This window comes from Oncorhynchus clarkii, unplaced genomic scaffold (genome assembly GCF_045791955.1).
Source record: "Oncorhynchus clarkii lewisi isolate Uvic-CL-2024 unplaced genomic scaffold, UVic_Ocla_1.0 unplaced_contig_1469_pilon_pilon, whole genome shotgun sequence".
NCBI classification, from domain to species: Eukaryota; Metazoa; Chordata; class Actinopteri; order Salmoniformes; family Salmonidae; genus Oncorhynchus; species Oncorhynchus clarkii.
The window spans coordinates 388,749-414,361 of NW_027257951.1; the positions used below are offsets into that span (position 1 = coordinate 388,749).

Here is a 25,613-nt window from a genome sequence, read left to right on the forward strand (position 1 = left end):
AGCGCAGGACATCGGGGATTTCCTATGGCTCTCTTCCGACATTCAAGTACTCCGGTCACCAACTAACTCCCAACTCTACTAAAGACGACAGTAGACCTGCTGTACGTCATTACGTCCAGCTGTTTTTTATCGACACAAGATAGTTCAATGGAAGCACACTGTGGCAGGCAATTGTCACATCTACTTTCTATATAAACTTAGTAAACGTCTACAAAATAAATCATCATGAACTCGTCCAGTGATTTTATTTTGTAAACAGTTACTAAGTTTGAATAGAAAGTAGATACGGCCTCTGCAGAAGTCAGCGCATTCATACTTCTTGCGTTTAGCGGACCAGAGCAGAGCTGTTGTGAAGGAAGTTGTCAAGAAAGTGAGTTTGTGTTTATAAAGGACCTCTCGCCCTCACCTACTGTCAACGAATCATGTCAATGTGTAGCTAACTGAAGCTGGCTAACTGAAGCTGGCTAACTGAATCTGGCTAACTAAAGCTGGCTAGCTTTATTAAACCCTGAGTAGATATAGCTAGCTAACTGAAGCTGGCTAACTGAATCTGGCTAACTAAAGCTGGCTAGCTTTAATAAACCCTGAATAGATATAGCTGGCTAACAGAAGATGGCTAATTGAAGCTGGCTAGCTTTATTAAACCCTGAGTAGATCTAGCTGGCTAACTGAAGCTGGATAACTGAAGCTGGCTATCTTGATACAACCCTGACTAGATCTAGCTGGCTAACTGAAGCCGTCTAACTGAAGCTGGCTAGCTTTATTAAACCCTGACTAGATCTAGCTGGCTAACTGAAGCTGGCTAGCTTTATTGAACCCTGACTAGATCTAGCTGGCTAACTGAAGCCATCTAACTGAAGCTGGCTAGCTTTATTAAACCCTGACTAGATCTAGCTGGCTAACTGAAGCTGGCTAGCTTTATTAAACCCTGACTAGATCTAGCTGGCTAACTGAAGCTGGCTAACTGTAGCTGGCTAGCTTTATTAAACCCTGACTAGATCTAGCTGGCTAACTGAAGCTGGCTAGCTTTATTAAACCCTGACTAGATCTAGCTGGCTAACTGAAGCTGGCTAACTGTAGCTGGCTAGCTTTATTTAACCCTGACTAGATCTAGCTGGCTAGTATATCCTACCTGGGGTTTTCTAACTGTTCCAGAAATAGCACACCTGATTCAACTAGTCCACTAGATACCAAACCCTTGACTAGATGGATTTTGAGCTGGTTCAGGACTACTAAAATGCATGAACTGGTGCTCGCCCCCAACAATGTTAGTGGAGGGGGTGACTAACGGAGAGTCTAAAAAAGACAGAGAGAACGTCCCTTTCCCAAATGAACAGGTGAACCTGACAATGTCTTGGTCTAGTTCAGGGCTACAACTACATGGGGAAATGTCTGGGGTCCAGGAGAGGTTTGAGAACCACTGTCTTAGATATCTGATCATCTAACAGAGTCTCTTATGTCCTCTTCAAACACTGGGAACTCTGCACCAATAACAGGAAGGAAGCTAGGCCATACATTTACCAGCCCGCACCCTGCTCACCCTGGGCCAGTGGACTAACCCTACCCACCCTGGGCCAGAGGGCCAACCCACCCTGCCCACCCTGGGCCAGTGAGCCAACCCACCCTACCCACCCTGGGCCAGTGAGCCAACCCACCCTGCCCACCCTGGGCCAGTGAGCCAACCCACCCTGCCCACCCTGGGCCAGTTGACCAACCTACACTACCACCCTGGGCCAGTGAGCCAACCCACCCTACCCACCCTACCCACCCTGGGCCAGTGAGCCAACCTACCCTACCCACCCTGGGCCAGTGAGCCAACCTACCCTACCCACCCTGCCCACCCTGGGCCAGTTGACCAACCTACACTACCACCCTGGGCCAGTGGACCAACCTACACTACCACCCTGGGCCAGTGAGCCAACCCACCCTACCCACCCTACCCACCCTGGGCCAGTGAGCCAACCCACCCTACCCACCCTGGGCCAGTGAGCCAACCCACCCTGCCCACCCTGGGCCAGTGAGCCAACCCACCCTGCCCACCCTGGGCCAGTTGACCAACCTACACTACCACCCTGGGCCAGTGGACCAACCTACACTACCACCCTGGGCCAGTGAGCCAACCCACCCTACCCACCCTACCCACCCTGGGCCAGTGAGCCAACCTACCCTACCCACCCTACCCACCCTGGGCCAGTGAGCCAACCTACCCTACCCACCCTGCCCACCCTGGGCCAGTTGACCAACCTACACTACCACCCTGGGCCAGTGAGCCAACCCACCCTACCCACCCTACCCACCCTGGGCCAGTGAGCCAACCTACCCTACCCACCCTGGGCCAGAGGGCCAACCCACCCTGGGCCAGTGGACTAATTAACCCAAACCACCCTGGGCCAGTGGACTAATTAACCCAAACCACCCTAGGCCAGAGGGCCAACCCACCCTACCCACCCTGGGCCAGTGGACCAGCCCACCCTACCCACCCTGGGCCAGTGGACCAGCCCACCCTACCCACCCTGGGCCAGTGGACCAGCCCATCCTACCCACCCTGGGCCAGAGGGCCAACCCACCCTACCCACCCTTGGCCAGAGGGTCAACCCACCCTGGGCCAGTGAGCCAACCCATCCTACCCACCCTGGGCCAGTGGACTAACCCACCCTGGGCCAGAGGGCCAACCCACCCTACCCACCCTGGGCCAGTGGACTAACCCACCCTGGGCCAGAGGGCCAACCCACCCTGGGCCAGAGGGCCAACCCACCCTACCCACCCTGGGCCAGAGGGCCAACCCTCCCAACCCACCCTGGGCCAGTGGACCAACCCGTGCCTAAAATATGCCCCCCCTCCCTGTGAGAGGAGTTGCAGTGACACACAGACAGGCCCCCAAACTGTCCCCAGTTTAGATTATGTTAACTTTGAGGTTTTAAAAATAAAACCGTTACGAAATAAATGATCTAATTGTCAAAACAGCTGCTCTACAAATCCTGGACTGACACAGAATAACATTCACTATATACAACTATTCAATGCAAAGCAATAGGCTACCGCATTGGAAACCGTTCCACATAGACTAACTAAAACAAAACGTTTAGGCTACTTGGAATGTTTAAGGGAATTATTTTTTTGAAGCAGACTACGTGTGTTTTTAGATTGGTATTCTACTGCAAACATACGAAATAAAATAAAAACGCCTGTTGCGTTATTACAACATGCCTCATTTTCTGTCAATCTGGAATAGCGCAACGCGCAACCGGTACATCTTGTCAGCTCATGCCACCTAAATTAATCTTTTTTTTTTTTTTTTTTAAACAAGTAGCCCAAAGGAAAAGTGACTTACTCATGGTCCGAACGAACAGTTTTACTCAAGACATAAAATGAAGTAAGCATTTCTTCTCAGGTCAAAAGTTTGGATAGAAGTCGTCGCAGCGGATCCATGTCACTCTCAACAGCCTACGTCGCGAAAGAAGAGATGGGAGCTCCGACAGTTGAGTCTTGACGTGCATCCATTGGCCAAGGGGCATAAAGATGACGCCCGCATGTACTCACCACAAATCAGGGCCGGCATAATGTAGGGGCTTACCGGGGCTGAAGCCCCGGGGCCCCCTGGCCTGTGGGACGTCCAAAAGACAGCAAAAATACATGAAATATATACAGTATTTATTATGCATGTAGCATATATACACTACTGGTCAAAAGTTTTAGAACACCTACTCATTCAAAGGTTTTTCTTTATTTTTTTTTACTATTTTCTACATTGTAGAATAATAGTGAAGACATCACAACTATGAAATAACACATACGGAATCATGTAGTAACCAAAAAAAGTGTTAAACAAATCAAAATATATTTTATATTTGAGATTCTTCAAATAGCTACCCTTTGCCTTGATGACAGCTTTGCAAAATAAAATATATACTGTATATATATATATATATACACACACACGTGTTTTACTGCATCGGCCAACCACAGAAGGACTCAGGAGGCCACTCTCAATGAGTGTAAGCAGCCTAATCATCAGATGGGGGAGGAGACGAGGTAGAGGACTCACATTGGTAACTGGGTGATTTACATTATTTTTTTAAATGGCTACCTCATTTCTGTACCCCACACATAGAATAATCTGTCAGGTCCCTCAGTCGAGCAGTGAATTTTCAAACAAAGATTCAACCACAAAGACCAGGGAGGTTTTCCAATGCCTCGCTAAGAAGGAGTATAGTATAATGATACCGCGGATGATGTGTTAAACCCACCCAGTCGTTCATCTGAACTGAGCTGCAGGACAGGAAGGAAACTGCTCGGGGACGTCACCATGAGGCCATTTGTCACGTTGGTATTAAGGATCGGGAGACGGGCGCAGGAATGCGTAATAGGAGTTTTTATTTCTCTACCCAAATTACATGTAAAAGGCACAGGGATGAAGACCAAACAAACACGTACACATAAAGAACAGGGTTGAAACCCAAAAGAAAAGAGCGAGGAGTACCTCGACTAAATAACACAATCGCACAATGATTATCACGAGACCCGTAAACATCTGCACAATATACGTGGCACGAAAGCCCAAAACAACATAACACAGGTACTCACACGAAACAACGGACATTGTAACAATAATCGCCAGGACAACGGTAAACAAAAGGGCACACTTATATATACTAATCAATGGGAATAGGGACCAGGTGTACTAATCAATGGGAATAGAGACCAGGTGTACTAATCAATGGGAATAGAGACCAGGTGTACTAATCAATGGGAATAGAGACCAGGTGTACTAATCAATGGGAATAGAGACCAGGTGTGCTAATCAATGGGAATAGAGACCAGGTGTACTAATCAATGGGAATAGAGACCAGGTGTACTAATCAATGGGAATAGAGACCAGGTGTGCTAATCAATGGGAATAGAGACCAGGTGTGCTAATCAATGGGAATAGAGACCAGGTGTACTAATCAATGGGAATAGAGACCAGGTGTACTAATCAATGGGAATAGAGACCAGGTGTACTAATCAATGGGAATAGAGACCAGGTGTACTAATCAATGGGAATAGAGACCAGGTGTACTAATCAATGGGAATAGAAACCAGGTGTACTAATCAATGGGAATAGAGACCAGGTGTGCTAATCAATGGGAATAGAGACCAGGTGTACTAATCAATGGGAATAGAGACCAGGTGTACTAATCAATGGGAATAGAGACCAGGTGTACTAATCAATGGGAATAGAGACCAGGTGTACTAATCAATGGGAATAGAGACCAGGTGTGCTAATCAATGGGAATAGAGACCAGGTGTGCTAATCAATGGGAATAGAGACCAGGTGTACTAATCAATGGGAATAGAGACCAGGTGTACTAATCAATGGGAATAGAGACCAGGTGTACTAATCAATGGGAATAGAGACCAGGTGTACTAATCAATGGGAATAGAGACCAGGTGTACTAATCAATGGGAATAGAGACCAGGTGTGCTAATCAATGGGAATAGAGACCAGGTGTGCTAATCAATGGGAATAGAGACCAGGTGTACTAATCAATGGGAATAGAGACCAGGTGTACTAATCAATGGGAATAGAGACCAGGTGTACTAATCAATGGGAATAGAGACCAGGTGTACTAATCAATGGGAATAGAGACCAGGTGTGCTAATCAATGGGAATAGAGACCAGGTGTGCTAATCAATGGGAATAGAGACCAGGTGTACTAATCAATGGGAATAGAGACCAGGTGTACTAATCAATGGGAATAGAGACCAGGTGTACTAATCAATGGGAATAGAGACCAGGTGTACTAATCAATGGGAATAGAGACCAGGTGTGCTAATCAATGGGAATAGAGACCAGGTGTACTAATCAATGGGAATAGAGACCAGGTGTACTAATCAATGGGAATAGAGACCAGGTGTACTAATCAATGGGAATAGAGACCAGGTGTACTAATCAATGGGAATAGAGACCAGGTGTGCTAATCAATGGGAATAGAGACCAGGTGTGCTAATCAATGGGAATAGAGACCAGGTGTGCTAATCAATGGGAATAGAGACCAGGTGTGCTAATCAATGGGAATAGAGACCAGGTGTACTAATCAATGGGAATAGAGACCAGGTGTACTAATCAATGGGAATAGAGACCAGGTGTACTAATCAATGGGAATAGAGACCAGGTGTACTAATCAATGGGAATAGAGACCAGGTGTACTAATCAATGGGAATAGAGACCAGGTGTGCGTGATGACAGTTCCCGTAAGGATCCGTGACACCATTGGTGATTTTTTTTTTAAAAACAGTTACAGAGTTCAATGTCTGTGATGGGAGAAAACTGAGGATGACAGAGTGAAAAGAAGGATACAGATACACAAATATAAATACAAATACAGCGACTATAAACCAACCCATGCAGCTTGTATGATGCATCGAGACATTAAAGTTAATTACTGATGGAAAAAAACATAGCAAAGGAATGCACTTTATTTTCCAGCATGGTGGTGGCTGCATCGTGGTATGGGTGTGCTTGTCATCGGCAAACACTGGGGAGTTTTTCAGGATAAAAATAAACAGGTTTGAGCTAAGCACAGGCAAAATCCTAGAGGAAAACCTGCTTCAGTCTGCTTTTTCACCAGACACTGGGAGAGGAATTCACCTTTCAGCAGGACAATCACATACAACACAAGGCCAAGTGTTCCTGAGTGGCCAAGTTACCGTTTTGACTTAAATCTGCTTGAAAATCTACGGGAAGACTTGACATGTGCTGTTTAGCCATGATCCCCCAGCATCTTGATAGAACTTGAAGAATTTTGAAAAGAAAAATAGACAAATATTGCACAGTACAGTCGTGGCCAAAAGTTTTGAGAATGACACAAATATTAATTTTCACAAATTCTGCTGCCTCAGTTTGTATGATGGCAATTTGCATACACTCCAGAATGTTATGAAGAGTGATCAGATGAATTGCAATTAATTGCAAAGTCCCTCTTTGCCATGCAAATGAACTGAATCCCCCAAAAACATTTCCACTGCATTTCAGCCCTGCCACAAAAGGACCAGCTGACATTATGTCAGTGATTCTCTTGTTAACACAGGTGTGTGTTGACGAGGACAAGGCTGGAGATCACTCTGTCCTGCTGATTGAGTTGAATAACAGACTGGAAGCTTCAAAAGGAGGGTGGTGCTTGGAATCATTGTTCTTCTTCTGTCAATCATGGTTACCTGCAAGGAAACACATGCCGTCATCATTGCTTTGCACAGAAAGGGCTTCACAGGCAAGGATATTGCTGCCAGTAAGATTTCACCTAAATCAACCATTTATCGGATCATCAAGAACTTCAAGGAGAGTGGTTCAATTGTTGTGAAGAAGGCTTCAGGGCGCCCAAGAAAGTCCAGCAAGCGCCAGGACCGTCTCCTAAAGTTGATTCAGCTGTGGGATTGGGGCACCACCAGTACAGAGCTTGCTCAGGAATGGCAGCAGGCAGGTGTGAGTGCATCTGCACGCACAGTGAGGCGAATACTTTTGGAGGATGGCCTGGTGCCAAGAAGGGCAGCATAGAAGCCACTTCTCTCCAGGAAAAACATCAGGGACAGACTGAAATTCTGCAAAAGGTACAGGGATTGGACTGCTGAGGACTGGGGTAGTCATTTTCTCTGATGAATCCCCTTTCCGATTGTTTGGGGCATCCGGAAAAAAGCTTGTCCGGAGAAGACAAGGTGAGCGCTACCGTCAGTCCTGTGTCATGCCAACAGTAAAGCATCCTGAGACCATTCATGTGTGGGGTTGCTTCTCAGCCAAGGGAGTGGGCTCACTCACAATTTTGCCTAAGAACACAGCCATGAATAAAGAATGGTACCAACACATCCTCTGAGAGCAACGTCTCCCAACCATCCAGGAACAGTTTGGTGACGAACAATGCCTTTTCCAGCATGATGGAACACCTTGCCATCACTAAGTGGCTCGGGGAACAAAACATCGATATTTTGGGTCCATGGCCAGGAAACTCCCCAGACCTTAATCCCATTGAGAACTTGTGGTCAATCGTCAAGAGGCGGGTGGACAAACAAAAACCCACAAATTCTGACAAACTCCAAGCATTGATTATGCAAGAATGGGCTGCCATCAGTCAGTATGTGGCCCAGAAGTTAATTAACAGCGTGCCAGGGCGGATTGCAGAGGTCTTGAAAAAGAAGGGTCAACACTGCAAATATTGACTCTTTGCATCAACTTCATGTAATTGTCAATAAAAGCCTTTGACACTTATGAAATGCTTGTAATTATACTTCAGTATTCCATAGTAACATCTGACAAAAATATCTAAAGACACTAAAGCAGCAAACTTTGTGGAAATTAATATTTATGTCATTCTCAAAACGTTTGGCCACAACTGTACAGTTATGCAAAGCTCTTATGAGACTCAACAGCTGTAATGACTCATAGAGACTTACCCAAGAAGTCTCCCAGCTGTAATGACTCTTAGAGAATTACCCAAGAAGTCTCCCAGCTGTAATGACTCTTAGAGAATTACCCAAGAAGTCTCCCAGCTGTAATGACTCTTAGAGACTTACCCAAGAAGACTCCTAGCTGTAATGACTCCTAGAGACTTACCCAGGAAGACTCCCAGCTGTAATGGCTGCTAAAGGTGTTTCTAACATTCTAACTCAGAGGTAAAAAAAAATAATTATTGCTATCTAGAACCTTTAATTTCAAGGGCTCTCCTCCTCGATTGTCCTCCACAGGAGAACCTTTTGAATAACCATTTTTGGTTCCATTTAAAACCCTTTCTACAGAGGGTTATACCTGGAACCCAAACGGGTTCTACATGGAACCAAAAAGGGTTCTACTGTCATGCCCTGACCTTACAGAGCCGTTTTATTTCTCTATTTGGTTAGGCCAGGGTGCGACTAGGGTGGGCATTCTAGTTTCTTTATTTCTATATTTTCTGTTTCTATGTTTTGGCCGGGTATGGTTCTCAATCAGACACAGCTGTGTATCGTTGTCTCTGATTGGGAATCATACTTAGGCAGCCTGTTTTTTCCACCGTAGTTGTGGGCAGTTGACTTTGTCAGTGGCTTGTATAGCCCTAGTAAGCGTCACGGTCGTTTTTTTTTTGGGGTTGTTTCTTGTTTTTGTTGGCGACATTCAAAATAGAAAGAAATGTACGCTCATCATGCTGCACCTTGGTCCGGTCGTTTCCCTGATGACGTTCCCATGGGAACCCTTTGTCACGAGCGTCGTATGGAATAGACCAGCGCAGCGTGGCTAGAATACATTCTTCTTTATTTAATGAAGAACACTTAAACAAACCGTGACGCTATGATAACGTGTGCTGACACAGGCAACTACACATAGACAATAACCCACGAAATACCCAAAGAGAGATGGCTGCCTAAATATGGTTCCCAAATCAGAGACGACGATAAACACCTGCCTCTAATTGAGAACCAATCTAGGCAACAATAGACCAACATAAACACCTAGATGAAATCAACCAAATAAATAAAAATAAAAAAAAAAACCTAGACAGTACGAACACCCTAGAATAAGACAAAAACACACATATCACCCATGTCACACCCTGACCTAACCAAAATAATAAAGAATGCTAAGGTCAGGGCGTGACACCCTTTTGAACCCTGTTTACTAAGAGTGCATTTATCTATTCAAGGTATATTAGTATTTAATTGTCATTAATCTTTCAATTTTTTTCGAATTTTTCTTCCACTTTGACATTACAGAGTATTTTGTATAGATCGTTGACAAAAAATATTACAATTAAATAAGTGTAAATCCTACTTTGTAACAAAATAAAATGTGTATAATTCCCAGGGGGTATAGACCTTCTGTAGACTGTATGTTTAGTGGACTTTACCAGATAGATGTTTTTCTTCGGTTTTAACTGTGAAGATTAGGAAACACACACATTCCTGTCTTGGCAGCAGCTAATTGGGATCCCTAATAAAGACACACAAATACTAATTCCTGCCTTGGCAGCAGCTAATTGGGATCCCTAATAAACACACATGACATGTAAATAGAACACATGAACCTGTAAATAGAACACATTAAATGTACACACACACACACACACACACACACACACACACACACACACACACACACACACACACACACACACACACACACACACACACACACACACACACACAGGCACAAGACAGAGCGTTTATAAATCTGTTTTGTCCATTCCAGATGTGGGTCACTAGTTAATCCCTGGATGTTTTGATGTCAGCCTATCAACAACCATTCTATTAGAGAGAGGGGTGAGAGGGGGGGGGAGGGGGCGATTCAGGGAGAAAGAGAGAGGGGGGAGAGGGGGGAAGGAGGGGGAGATTCAGGGAGAAAGAGAGACTGAGAGAGTTTGATAGAGGGAGGGGGACAAAGGGGGGTAAAGAGAGTGGAAGAGAGAGGGGGAGAGAGAGGGGTGAGAGGGGAGAGAGAGGGGGAGAAAGGGGAGTAAAGAGAGTGGAAGAGAGAAGGGTGAGAGGGGGGAAGGAGGGGGAGATTCAGGGAGAAAGAGAGATACAGAGAGGGAGAAAGAGAAAGGGAGAGAAGGAGGTGGGGTTGTCTGCAGAACTCATTCTCTCTACATCTCATTCCCTCTCTCTCCCCCCCCCCCCCTCTCTGTCCCCCTGGCTCCGATAGAATCTAGAGCACTACATCATCATCATCATCATAATCGTCCTCTCCTCGAGACACGCATCAAAGTTCACGTCGCACCAAAACACAGGTGCTTTTGCAGCGCGAGACCGTCGACAGCGGAGTAAAAAGACTGTCCCATTTAACCGATCTAATCTCAAACCTTTTTTACATCAGCAGTCGTTGTTATTAATGTGAGTAGAAAGGCTACAGATACGGTCGTTATCATGTCTGACTGCAGGAGGCAGTGGAACCGGGAGAACGAGCTGCCGGTCTACCTGGCAGGAACGATTACAACCGGGCCGAACCAACGGCAATCCTACGGGATGTTTTCCTCGGCGGATGGCGCCTGCGACAGCAAGACTGTAGACTGTGATAACTTTGCCGCGGGAAGGAGCGGAACCAGGACTCCCAGGAGCGTCAGTCGAGACAGGCTCCTCGACCACACCGATGGCGACGTTCCTGAGACGGCAAGTGAGGCCAGTGAGGTCCGGGCTGTCGGTTCTCAGGTCAGCTCACCCGGGGAGAGAGAGGATGTGAGGTCGGGTGTGGAGATTGAGTACCTGGCAGGGAGGCAGTGTCACTCCGGTCAGAAGAATGGAAAGGTAGGTGAAAACTGCATTTTTTTCTCGACCATGTTTATGTTGATTAAAAGTAGGGCAGATCGCTTGTGGATGCTACATTTCCAGTTGTAGCTTACTCTGTTCTGCAGTGCAGTGACGTCAGCTAGGCTGTTCCTAAAATAGGCTACGCAGATATCTGTAGGCTGCCCACATCACCTGAACCGGTGACGGCCAGGTAGGCTATTAGGCCACGTGTGGTGATGAATTGAACAGCGCCGTTTTGACAGCTATCCCAGCTTCTGTCACACACACCACACACACACACACACACACACACACACACTGAACATCGCGGCTGCTCTGACTGCACTGCACGCGAAGACAAAAGGAGGTCCTGCAGCGTTCCTTCCGCCTCTGAGTTCACTGGCTGCGGGAAAAGAGAGAGAGAGAGAGAGAGAGAGCATGTCCGGTACTGACCACCAGGGGAATGGTATCCCCCACCTTCCGGTAAGACTCCCACCTGGCGGGGCTGGCAGCCGTACGGGCTGGCTGGCTGTCTAGCGCGGAATAGCCATTGTGTTCGGTCAATAGGCGAACAAACGGCGCTGTCCATTTCAGCACCACATACCTAGTCTAACTTGTCGCCGCTGGAGGTTCCTTGGTAGACTATAGGCTTACAAAAAGGAACTAGTTTCTGTTTATTATATTCAATTCTACAGAGAAAACAATGATTGTAGCCCAGACTAAAGGCACGTTGAGGTTGTCAAGGGCGACAGGGCGCTACTGCTGCTGCTACCGAGCTGCAGCCTCGGTTAGATAAATCCCCTGCTCCTGATACCGTTGGCGGGGATTAAACTCTTAGTGTCGCCGGATGATAGCCAAGCAGTTTGAGTAGAAGGCCTGTGTGATGTCTGCCCTGGCCCAGTCTCCCCCGTGTCAGCCAGCCAGGCCGCATAATGATACCACCCCAATCGCGGAGATCATTTTTGTTACAATTTCTGCCGCGACGTGTCAAGTCAATGCGTCTGTTCTCTGCCCTGCTCTCTACCTGACATGGTTGAGTTGTTATCAGGGATTTACACGAAGTGACAATCCGACGTTGTATGTTGTGCTGCAGGTTTGAAGGAGTATGACAATAGTCTGGACTCTGGGGGAGAGAGAGAGAGAGACATGAATAGAGAGATAGTGAGAGAGACAGAGAGAGAAAGAGGGAGAGAGACAGAGGTAGAGAGAGAGAGAGAGAGACAGACAGAGAGAGAGAGAGAAAGAGAGAGAGAGAGACAGAGGTAGAGAGAGAGAGAGAGACAGAGGTAGAGAGAGAGAGAGACAGAGAGAGAGACATGAATAGAGAGATAGTGAGAGAGACAGAGAGAGAAAGAGGGAGAGAGACAGAGGTAGAGAGAGAGAGAGAGAGACAGACAGAGAGAGAGAGAGAAAGAGAGAGAGAGAGACAGAGGTAGAGAGAGAGAGAGAGACAGAGGTAGAGAGAGAGAGAGACAGAGGTAGAGAGAGAGAGAGACAGAGAGAGAGCAACAGGGAATACCGATTTGAGGTGTTCTTGTGAGAGAGAGATCTGTCTTGGGGATATTCTAGCCTAGTTGGTTCATTCAGAAAACATTCCATGCAGCTATTTAAATGGTGTAAAACGTTGTAAAACGTGTTTAAATGGTGTAAAACGTTGTAAAACGTGTTTAAATGGTGTAAAACGTTGTAAAACGTGTTTAAATGGTGTAAAACGTTGTAAAACGTGTTTAAATGGTGTAGAACGTTGTAAAACGTGTTTAAATGGTGTAGAACGTTGTAAAACGTATTTAAATGGTGTAAAACGTTGTAAAACGTGTTTAAATGGTGTAAAACGTTGTAAAACGTGTTTAAATGGTGTAAAACGTTGTAAAACGTGTTTAAATGGTGTAGAACGTTGTAAAACGTATTTAAATGGTGTAAAACGTTGTAAAACGTGTTTAAATGGTGTAAAACGTTGTAAAACGTGTTTAAATGGTGTAAAACGTTGTAAAACGTTGAATAAAGCTAATCGTTTGAATACATGCACAGCTTTCCGGATTCTTGGTCATGTTTGGATGTAGTGGCAGTGGTGGATAAAGAATCCAATTGTCATACTTGAGTCACTCAGTAAAAATGCTACTTGAGTAAACATCTAATAGCATTTGGTTTTAAATGATAAATATACTTAAGTAGAAAAAGTAAAAGTATATATAATTTCAAATTCCTTATATTAGGCAAACCAGACGGCACCATTTTATTTTCCATGTTAAATTTAAAGATAGAGAAGGGTGAACACTCCAACACTCAGACATCATCATTTACAAACTAACGCATTTCTCATTAGTGAGTCCTCCAGATCAGAGACAGTAGGGATGTTCTCTGTTTAGTGAGGCCATCAGATCAGAGTCAGTAGGGATGTTCTCTCTTTAGTGAGTCCTCCAGATCAGAGACAGTAGGGATGTTCTCTCTTTAGTGAGTCCTCCAGATCAGAGTCAGTAGGGATGTTCTCTAATTAGTGAGTCCTCCAGATCAGAGTCAGTAGGGATGTTCTCTGTTTAGTGAGTCCTCCAGATCAGAGACAGTAGGGATGTTCTCTGTGTAGTGAGTCCTCCAGATCAGAGTCAGTAGGGATGTTCTCTGTTTAGTGAGTCCTCCAGATCAGAGTCAGTAGGGATGTTCTCTGTTTAGTGAGTCCTCCAGATAAGAGTCAGTAGGGAGGTTCTCTGTTTAGTGAGTCCTCCAGATCAGAGGCAGTAGGGATGTTCTCTCTTTAGTGAGTCCTCCAGATCAGAGGCAGTAGGGATGTTCTCTGTTTAGTGAGTCCACCAGATCAGAGGCAGTAGGGATGTTCTCTGTTTAGTGAGTCCATCAGATCAGAGGCAGTAGGGATGTTCTCTGTTTAGTGAGTCCTCCAGATGATCAGAGGCAGTAGGGATGTTCTCTGTGTAGTGAGTCCATCAGATCAGAGGCAGTAGGGATGTTCTCTGTTTAGTGAGTCCTCCAGATCAGAGGCAGTAGGGATGTTCTCTGTTTAGTGAGTCCTCCAGATCAGAGTCAGTAGGGATGACCAGAGATGTTCTCTGTTTAGTGAGTCCTCCAGATCAGAGGCAGTAGGGATGTTCTCTGTTTAGTGAGTCCTCCAGATCAGAGGCAGTAGGGATGACCAGGGATGTTCTCTGTTTAGTGAGTCCTCCAGATCAGAGGCAGTAGGGATGTTCTCTGTTTAGTGAGTCCTCCAGATCAGAGGCAGTAGGGATGTTCTCTCTTTAGTGAGGCCATCAGATCAGAGTCAGTAGGGATGTTCTCTGTTTAGTGAGTCCTCCAGATCAGAGGCAGTAGGGATGTTCTCTGTTTAGTGAGTCCTCCAGATCAGAGGCAGTAGGGATGTTCTCTGTTTAGTGAGTCCACCAGATCAGAGGCAGTAGGGATGTTCTCTGTTTAGTGAGTCCTCCAGATCAGAGGCAGTAGGGATGACCAGGGATGTTCTCTGTTTAGTGAGTCCACCAGATCAGAGGCAGTAGATGACCAGGGATGTTCTCTGTTTAGTGATTCCACCAGATCAGAGGCAGTAGGGATGACCAGGCCTATCCTGGGTTGTGCAATTGTTTTTTTTGCAAGCAGAGAGACAGAGCTCCAAACAGTCGTATCTCCATGGTTAGGCTACAGCATCGGGGAAGACAGACGGCTAGGTTGCCATGGAGACGTAACATCTTTCTCCCTGGGTAGGGCTCTATCTGTAGCTGTGTATCCTTGGTGACGGGAGATGGCAGAAGATCAGGACGTCCTTTTCAACAGAAAACACATCCTTCCTAGTAGCATCTGTTCTTGTAGTTGTTGTTTCAATAAGTTGTTATCAAATATCTCCTAATATCATAACTGAAAACAGTCTCACTCTGTCTCTCTCTCTCTCCTCTCTTCCCCTCTATCACTCCCTTGCTCCTCTCTTCCTCTCTGTCTCTCTCTGTCTCTCTCTCTCTGTCTCTCTCTCACTCTCTCTCTCTCCTCTCCTCCCTGCCTCTCTCTCCTCTCTTCTCCCTCTCTCCCTGCCTCCCCCACCCCCTCTCCCCCCTCCACCCTGTGTGCAGAGTGAGAGGTTGCTGATTAAAGGGGGTCGTGTGGTGAATGACGACCTGTCTCAGTATGCAGACGTCTATGTGGAAGATGGCCTTATAAAGTAAGTACATGGGAGAATCTCAAAATGCATTTCCTTGATTCCTCACTTCCTCTATCCTCGCCTCCTCCTCTCATTTCTCTCTTCACTCTCCCCCCATTACCTCCCCCCATCCCCCTCCTCACTTCCTCTGCCACCTGTCAAACCTCTGATCTCTCCTAACCCTGTCCCCCCCCATCCCCCTCCTCACTCCTTCTGCCACACCTCTCCCCCTTACCTCCCCCATCGCCCTCCTCAATTCCTCTGCCACCCCTCAAACCTCTGATCTCTCCTAACCCTGTTCCCTCTCCCCCCCCCTCTCCTCTATAGACAGGTGGGTGATAACCTGGAGGTACCTGATGATGTGAGGGTGCTGGAGGTTAATGGATGTCTGGTGATACCTGGAGGTATAGATGTGAACACCTGTCTGATGAAGCCTCACCTGGGCTGTTCACCTGTAGACGACTTCTACCTGGGCAGCAGAGCCGCGCTGGCCGGGGGCACCACCATGATCAGTGAGTGGACACACACACACACACACATACACACACACACACACACACACACACCCATACACACCCATACACATACAAACAAACAAACATACACACATACACACACACACACACACACACACACACACACACACACACACACACACACACACATACAAACACGCACATACACACATACACATGTACACATGCGCTTATACACAAACACACACACATATACACACATACAAACAAACAAACATACACACATACACACACACACACACACACACACACACACACACACACACACACACACATACAAACACGCACATACACACATACACATGTACACATGCGCTTATACACAAACACACACACATATACACACATAAACATGCACACACACACACACAAACACACGCCAATACACACATTCCCACATTATATTTATGTCTAATGAGTGCCCCCTGCTGCACTCTGGGATAAAGTTGAAACTCTAACCTTTAACCTCTGACCCCTGACCCCCCCCCAGTTGACCATGTGACTCCTCAGCCGGGTGACAGCCTGCTGGAAGCGTTTGAGCGCTGGCAGGAGTCAGCTGACAGGAAGTGTTGCTGTGACTACTCGCTGCACGTCGACCTGCCGCACTGGCACCCGGGGGTCAAGGATGAGCTGGAGGTTCTGGTGCAGGAGAAAGGTACGCTTATTGATCACCTGATCGATTGATTTATTAATTCATTGTCACTGGTCGCCTGTTTGGTGGGTTGAAAGGTTGGGTTATTAATCACCTGATCGATTGATTTATCAGTTGATTGGTTTACTGGTCGCCTGTTTGGTTGGTTGGTGGGTTGAAAGGTTGGCTTATTGATCACCTGGTCGATTTATTTATTAGTTAATTGGTTTACTGGTCGCTTGTTTGGTTGTTTGGTGGGTTGAAAGGTTGGGTTATTGATCACCTGATGGATTGATTTATCAGTTGATTGGTTTACTGGTCGCCTGTTTGGTTGGTTGGTGGGTTGAAAGGTTGGCTTATTGATCACCTGGTCGATTTATTTATTAGTTAATTGGTTTACTGGTCGCCTGTTTGGTTGGTTGGTGGGTTGAAAGGTTGGCTTATTGATCACCTGATCGATTGATTTATTATTATTATTGATCACCTGATCTGAAAGTGAATTGGTCGATTGGTTTGGTGGGTGGGTTAATTGATTGGGTTGGTTGGTTCTGCTGCAGAAGAAAGGAAAGCTTATTGATCATCTTATTGATCTAATCGGTTGATTGGATCAGTGTCTTCTGTCTTGTCTTCTGCTCTCTCTCTTCTCCCTCCCTCCCTCCCTCCCTCCCTCCCTCCCTCCCTCGCTCCCTCCCTCCCTCCCTCCCTCCCTCCCTCCCTCCCTCCCTCCCTCTCCCCTTCCTTTTGCATGCCATAGAATGCCCTTCTTGCCTTGTCTCTCAGATCGTTCACAGCTTTGTGGAAGTTACCTTTGGCGCTGATGTTTAGGCCAAGGTGTGTATAGTTTTTTGTGTGCTCTCGAGCAACAGTGTCTAGAAGGAATTTGTATTTGTGGTCCTGGCGACTGGACCTTTTTTGAAACACCATTATTTTGGTCTTACTGACATTTACTCTCAGGGCCCAGGTCTGACAGAATCTGTGCAGAAGATCTAGGTGCTGCTGTAGGCCCTCCTTGGTTGGTGACAGAAGCACCAGATGATCAGCAAACAGTAGACATTTGACTTCGGATTCTAGTAGGGTGAGGCAGGGTGCTGCAGACTTTTCTAGTGCCCACGCCAATTCGTTGATCTATCTATCTATCTATCTATCTATCTATCTATCTATCTATCTATCTATCTATCTATCTATCTATCTATCTATCTATCTATCTATCTATCTATATATCTATCTATCTATCTATCTATCTATCTATCTATCTATCTATCTATCTATCTATCTCACACACACTCCCTCTCTCCCTCCATCCCTCCATCTCTCTCTCTCTCTCTCAGGGATCAACTCATTCCAGGTGTATATGTCCTATAAGGATTCGTTTCAGATGACTGATTCTCAGGTTGGTTTAATATCATATTGCCATGTGTATTATAATGATATGCTGCACAATGGTAAATAGAACTATTTATACTCTATGTGCAGTAATAATCATTATCTCTTTCCATCGCTATTCTCTCTCTACAATTTCTGTATTCTGCTCTCTTCTCTCTCTCTCCCCTTCTCTCTTTCCTCCCTCCCTCGCTCCTTGCTCTCCCATTCTCCCCCCCTCTCATTCTCTTTGCTCTCCTCTCACCTTCCTATCTCTCTCTCTCTCTCTCTCCTTCCCTCTCTCTATCTATCTCTCTCCCTCTCTCTCTCCTTCCCCCTCTTTCTCTCTCTCTCTCTCTCTCTCTCTCTCTCTCTCTCTCTCTCTCTCTCTCTCTCTCTCTCTAATAGTTGTATGAGGTGTTCTCCTCCCTGAAGGAGTTGGGGGCTGTGGTGATGCTGCATGCAGAGAACGGAGACCTCATTGCTCAGGTACCCAGTCCTATAGTCATAACCCCATTATAACCCAGTCAAAACCCCATTATAACCCAGTCATAACCCCATTATAACCCAGTCATAACCCCATTTATAACCCAGTCATAACCCCATTATAACCCAGTCCTACAGTCATAACCCATTTATAACCCAGTCCTACAGTCATAACCCCATTATAACCCAGTACTACAGCCATAACCCCATTATAACCCAGTTATAAACCCATTATAACCCAGTCCTACAGTCATAACCCCATTATAACCCAGTCATAACCCCATTATAACCCAGTCATAACCCCATTATAACCCAGTTATAAACCCATTATAACCCAGTCCTAGAGTCATAACCCCATTATAACCCAGTTATAAACCCATTATAACCCAGTCCTACAGTCATAACCCCATTATAACCCAGTCATAACCCCATTATAACCCAGTCATAACCCCATTATAACCCAGGCATAACCCCATTATAACCCAGTCATAACCCCATTATAACCCAGTCATAACCCCATTATAACCCAGTCATAACCCCATTATAACCCAGTCAGAACCCCATTATAACCCAGTCATAACCCCATTATAACCCAGTCATAACCCCATTATAACCCAGTCATAACCCCAGTATAACCCAGTCCTACAGTCATAACCGCATTATAACCCAGTCCTACAGCCATAACCCCATTATAACCCAGTCATTACCCCATTATAACCCAGTCATAACCCCATTATAACCCAGTCATAACCCCATTATAACCCAGTCATAACCCCATTATAACCCAGTCCTGCAGTCATAACCCCATTATAACCCAGTCCTACAGCCATAACCCCATTATAACCCAGTCATAACCCCATTATAACCCAGTCATAATCCCATTATAACCCAGTCCTACAGCCATAACCCCATTATAACCCAGTCATAACCTCATTATAACCCAGTCATAACCCCATTATAACCCAGTCCTACAGCCATAACCCCATTATAACCCAGTCATAACCCCATTATAACCCAGTCATAACCCCATTATAACCCAGTCCTACAGTCATAACCCCATTATAACCCAGTCATAACCCCATTATAACCCAGTCCTACAGTCATAACCCCATTATAACCCAGTCATAACCCCATTATAACCCAGTCATAACCCCATTATAACCCAGTCCTACAGTCATAACCCCATTATAACCCAGTCCTACAGTCATAACCCCATTATAACCCAGTCATAACCCCATTATAACCCATTCCTACAGTCATAACCCCATTATAACCCAGTCCTACAGTCATAATCCCAATATAACCCAGCCATAACCCCATTTTAACCCAGTCCTACAGTCATAACCCCATTATAACCCAGTCCTACAGTCATAACCCCATTATAACCCAGTCCTACAGTCATAATCCCAATATAACCCAGCCATAACCCCATTATAACCCAGTCATTACCCCATTATAACCCAGTCCAACAGTCATAACCCCATTATAACCCTGTCCAACAGTCATAACCCCATTATAACCCATTCCTACAGTCATAACCACATTATAACCCAGTCATAACCCCATTATAACCCAGTCCATCAGTCATAACCCTATTATAACCCAGTCATAAACCCATTATAACCCAGTCCTACAGGCATAACCCCATTATAACCCAGTCCTACAGTCATAACCCCATTATACACCAGTCCTACAGTCATAACCCCATTATAACCCAGTCCAACAGTCATAACCCCATTATAACCTAGTCATACAGTCATAACCCCATTATAACCCAGTCCTACAGTCATAACCCCATTATAACCCAGTCCAACAGTCATACCCCCAATATAACCCAGTCCAACAGTCATAACCCCATATAACTAAGTCCTACAGTCATAACCCTATTATAACCCAGTCCTACAGTCATAACCCCATTATAACCCAGTCATAACCCCATTATAACCCAGTCCTACAGCCATAACCCCATTATAACCCAGTCATAACCCCATTATAACCCAGTCATAACCCCATTATAACCCAGTCCTACAGTCATAACCCCATTATAACCCAGTCATAACCCCATTATAACCCAGTCCTACAGTCATAACCCCATTATAACCCAGTCATAACCCCATTATAACCCAGTCATAACCCCATTATAACCCAGTCCTACAGTCATAACCCCATTATAACCCAGTCCTACAGTCATAACCCCATTATAACCCAGTCATAACCCCATTATAACCCATTCCTACAGTCATAACCCCATTATAACCCAGTCCTACAGTCATAATCCCAATATAACCCAGCCATAACCCCATTTTAACCCAGTCCTACAGTCATAACCCCATTATAACCCAGTCCTACAGTCATAACCCCATTATAACCCAGTCCTACAGTCATAATCCCAATATAACCCAGCCATAACCCCATTATAACCCAGTCATTACCCCATTATAACCCAGTCCAACAGTCATAACCCCATTATAACCCTGTCCAACAGTCATAACCCCATTATAACCCATTCCTACAGTCATAACCACATTATAACCCAGTCATAACCCCATTATAACCCAGTCCATCAGTCATAACCCTATTATAACCCAGTCATAAACCCATTATAACCCAGTCCTACAGGCATAACCCCATTATAACCCAGTCCTACAGTCATAACCCCATTATACACCAGTCCTACAGTCATAACCCCATTATAACCCAGTCCAACAGTCATAACCCCATTATAACCTAGTCATACAGTCATAACCCCATTATAACCCAGTCCTACAGTCATAACCCCATTATAACCCAGTCCAACAGTCATACCCCCAATATAACCCAGTCCAACAGTCATAACCCCATATAACTAAGTCCTACAGTCATAACCCTATTATAACCCAGTCCTACAGTCATAACCCTATTATAACCCAGTCATAACCCATTATAACCCAGTCCAACAGTCCTAACTCCATTATAACCCAGTCCTACAGTCATAACTCCATTATAACCCAGTCATAACCCAATTATAACCCAGTCATAACCCCATTATAACCCAGTCCTACATTCATAACCCCATTATAACCCAGTCCTACAGTCATAACCCCATTGTAACCCAGTCATAACCCCATTATAACCCATTACTACAGTCATAACCCCATTATAACCCAGTCATAACCCCATTTTAACCCAGTCCTACAGTCATAACCCCATTATAACCCAGTCCTACAGTCACAACTTCATTATAACCCAGTCATAACCCCATTATAACCCAGTCATAACCCCATTATAACCCAGTCATAACCCCATTATAACCCAGTCCTACAGTCATAACCCCATTATAACCCAGTCCTACAGTCATAACCCCATTATAACCCAGTCCTACAGTCATAATCCCAATATAACCCAGTCATAACCCCATTATAACCCAGTCATTACCCCATTATAACCCAGTCCAACAGTCATAACCCCATTATAACCCTGTCCAACAGTCATAACCCCATTATAACCCATTCCTACAGTCATAACCACATTATAACCCAGTCATAACCCCATTATAACCCAGTCCAACAGTCATAACCCTATTATAACCCAGTCATAAACCCATTATAACCCAGTCCTACAGTCATAACCCCATTATACCCCAGTCCTACAGTCATAACCCCATTATATTTCAGAGCTGGTCATGGGTGCACCTCAGCCACGCTCAAGGTCCTAAATGATATCTTAACCGCCATCGATAATTACTGTGCAGCCGTATTCATTGATCTGGCCAAGGCTTTCGACTCTGTCAATCACCACATCCTCATCGGCAGACTCGACAGCCTTGGTTTCTCAAATGATTGCCTCGCCTGGTTCACCAACTACTTCTCTGATAGAGTTCAGTGTGTCAAATCGGAGGGTCTGCTGTCCGGACCTCTGGCAGTCTCTATGGGGGTGCCACAGGGTTCAATTCTTGGACCGACTCTCTTCTCTGTATACATCAATGAGGTCGCTCTTGCTGCTGGTGAGTCTCTGATCCACCTCTACGCAGACGACACCATTCTGTATACTTCTGGCCCTTCTTTGGACACTGTGTTAACAACCCTCCAGGCAAGCTTCAATGCCATACAACTCTCCTTCCGTGGCCTCCAATTGCTCTTAAATACAAATAAAACTAAATGCATGCTCTTCAACCGATCGCTACCTGCACCTGCCCGCCTGTCCAACATCACTACTCTGGACGGCTCTGACTTAGAATACGTGGACAACTACAAATACTTAGGTGTCTGGTTAGACTGTAAACTCTCCTTCCAGACCCATATCAAACATCTCCAATCCAAAGTTAAATCTAGAATTGGCTTCCTATTTCGCAACAAAGCATCCTTCACTCATGCTGCCAAACATACCCTTGTAAAACTGACCATCCTACCAATCCTCGACTTTGGCGATGTCATTTACAAAATAGCCTCCAATACCCTACTCAACAAATTGGATGCAGTCTATCACAGTGTAATCCGTTTTGTCACCAAAGCCCCATATACTACCCACCATTGCGACCTGTACGCTCTCGTTGGCTGGCCCTCGCTTCATACTCGTCGCCAAACCCACTGGCTCCATGTCATCTATAAGACCCTGCTAGGTAAAGTCCCCCCTTATCTCAGCTCGCTGGTCACCATTGCATCTCCCACCTGTAGCACACGCTCCAGCAGGTATATCTCTCTAGTCACCCCCAAAACCAATTATTTCTTTGGCCGTCTCTCCTTCCAGTTCTCTGCTGCCAATGACTGGAACGAACTACAAAAATCTCTGAAACTGGAAACACTTATCTCCCTCACTAGCTTTAAGCACCAACTGTCAGAGCAGCTCACAGATTACTGCACCTGTACATAGCCCACCTATAATTTAGCCCAAACAACTACCTCTTTCCCTACTGTATTTAATTAATTTATTTATTTTGCTCCTTTGCACCCCATTATTTTTATTTCTACTTTGCACATTCTTCCACTGCAAATCTACCATTCCAGTGTTTTACTTGCTATATTGTATTTACTTTGCCACCATGGCCTTTTTGCCTTTACCTCCCTTATCTCACCTCATTTGATCACATTATATATAGACTTGTTTATACTGTATTATTGACTGTATGTTTGTTTTACTCCATGTGTAACTCTGTGTCGTTGTATGTGTCGAACTGCTTTGCTTTATCTTGGCCAGGTCGCAATTGTAAATGAGAACTTGTTCTCAACTTGCCTACCTGGTTAAATAAAGGTGAAATAAATAAATAAAATAATAAAATAACCCAGTCCAACAGTCATAACCCCATTATAACCCAGTCATACAGTCATAACCCCATTATAACCTAGTCATACAGTCATAACCCCATTATAACCCAGTCATACAGTCATAACCCCATTATAACCTAGTCAAACAGTCATACCCCCAATATAACCCAGTCCAACAGTCATAACCCCATTATAACCCAGTCCTACAGTCATAACCCCATTATAACCCAGTCCTACAGTCATAACCCCATTATAACCCAGTCATAACCCATTATAACCCAGTCCAACAGTCATAACCCCATTATAACCCAGTCCTACAGTCATAAAACCATTATAACCCAGTCCTACAGTCATAACCCCATTATAACCCAGTCATAACCCATTATAACCCAGTCCAACAGTCATATCCCCATTATAACCCAGTCATACAGGCATAACCCCATTATAACCCAGTCATAACCCCATTATAACCCAGTCTTACAGCCATAACCCCATTATAACCCAGTCACAACCCCATTATAACCCAGTCATAACCCCATTATAACCCAGTCATAACCCTATTATAACCCAGGCATAAACCCATTATAACCCAGTCCTACAGTCTTAACCCCATTATAACCCAGTCCAACAGTCATACCCCCAATATAACCCAGTCCAACAGTCATAACACCATTATAACCCAGTCATACAGTCATAACCCCATTATAACCCAGTCATGACCACATTATAACCCAGTCCAACAGTCATAACCCCATTATAACCCAGTCCTACAGTCATAACCTCATTATAACCCAGTCATACAGTCCTAACCCCATTATAACCCAGTCATAACCACATTATAACCCAGTCCTACAGTCAGAACCCCATTATAACCCAGTCCTACAGTCATAACCCAGTCATAACCCCATTATAACCCAGTCCTAAAGTCATAACCCCATTCTAACCCAGTCATAACCCCATTATAACCCAGTCATAACCCCATTATAACCCAGTCATAACCCCATTATAACCCAGTCATACAGTCATAACCCCATTATAACCCAGTCCTACAGTCATAACCACATCATAACCCAGTCATAACCCCATTATAACCCAGTTTTACAGTCATAACCCCATTATAACCCAGTCCTACAGTCATAACCCAATTATAACCCAGTCCCACAGTCATAACCCCATTATAACCCAGTCATAACCCCATTATAACCCAGTCCTACAGTCATAACCCCAATATAACCCAGTCATAACCCCATTATTACCCAGTCATAACCCCATTATTACCCAGTCCAATGATGATGATGATGATGGTGATGTTGATGATGATGGTGATGATGATGGTGATGGTGATGGTGATGGTGATGATGATGATGATGTTGATGATGGTGATGATGATGGTGATGGTGATGATGATGGTGATGGTGGTGATGGTGATGATGATGATCATGATAATAATAATTGATGGTGATGTTGATGATGATGATGATGGTGATGGTGATGATGATGATGATGATGATGATGATGATGATGTTGATGGTGATGATGGTGATGATGATGATGATGGTGATGATGATGATCTTTATTCTGGTCCAGGAACAACGTAAGGTCCTCAGCCTGGGAATCACTGGACCTGAGGGACACCCCCTGAGTCACCCTGAAGAGGTGATTTGAGTGTGTGTGACTGTATCTGTTCCTATGTGTGTGTGTGTGTTCATATGTGTGTGTGTGTGTGTGTGTGTGTGTGTGTGTGTGTGTGTGTGTGTGTGTGTGTGTGTGTGTGTGCGTGCTTGTGTGTGTGTGTGTGTTCATAGGTGTGTGTGTGTGTGTTCATATGTGTGTGTGTGTGTGTGTGCGTGCTTGTGTGTGTGGGTTCATGTGTGTGTGTGTGTGTGTGCGTGCGTGTGTGTGTGTGTTCATGTGAGTGTGTTCATATGTGTGTGTGTGTATGTTCATATGTGTGTGTGTGTGTGTGTGTGTTCATATGTGTGTGTGTTCATATGTGTGTGTGTGTG

General features: G+C 45.2%; 2 protein-coding genes across 4 annotated transcripts in view; one reads left to right on the top strand and one right to left on the bottom strand.

Annotated features, from left to right (window-relative positions):
* LOC139394223 (wolframin-like) overlaps positions 1-3,556 on the bottom strand; it is a 37,483-nt gene extending 33,927 nt beyond the window's left edge. For both annotated transcript variants that reach the window (XM_071142246.1, XM_071142247.1), the window contains exon 1: positions 3,332-3,556. In XM_071142246.1, coding sequence (XP_070998347.1) covers positions 3,332-3,335 — 4 coding nt within the window. In that variant the 5' untranslated portion in view covers positions 3,336-3,556. The remainder of the gene's footprint in view (positions 1-3,331) is intronic.
* A 7,136-nt stretch (positions 3,557-10,692) lies between these two features.
* The window catches only part of LOC139394217 (dihydropyrimidinase-related protein 1-like), a 28,226-nt gene continuing 13,305 nt past the window's right edge, over positions 10,693-25,613 (top strand). Inside the window, exons 1-7 of one of the 2 annotated variants that reach the window (XM_071142239.1) lie at positions 10,693-11,241; positions 15,288-15,376; positions 15,683-15,867; positions 16,382-16,546; positions 17,851-17,912; positions 18,290-18,370; positions 25,195-25,263. In XM_071142239.1, the coding sequence (XP_070998340.1) occupies positions 10,864-11,241; positions 15,288-15,376; positions 15,683-15,867; positions 16,382-16,546; positions 17,851-17,912; positions 18,290-18,370; positions 25,195-25,263 (1,029 nt within the window). In that variant the 5' untranslated portion in view covers positions 10,693-10,863. Of the gene's footprint in view, positions 11,242-11,464; positions 11,707-15,287; positions 15,377-15,682; positions 15,868-16,381; positions 16,547-17,850; positions 17,913-18,289; positions 18,371-25,194; positions 25,264-25,613 lie in introns of those variants that run through there. The other variant, XM_071142240.1, reaches the window with a different exon arrangement.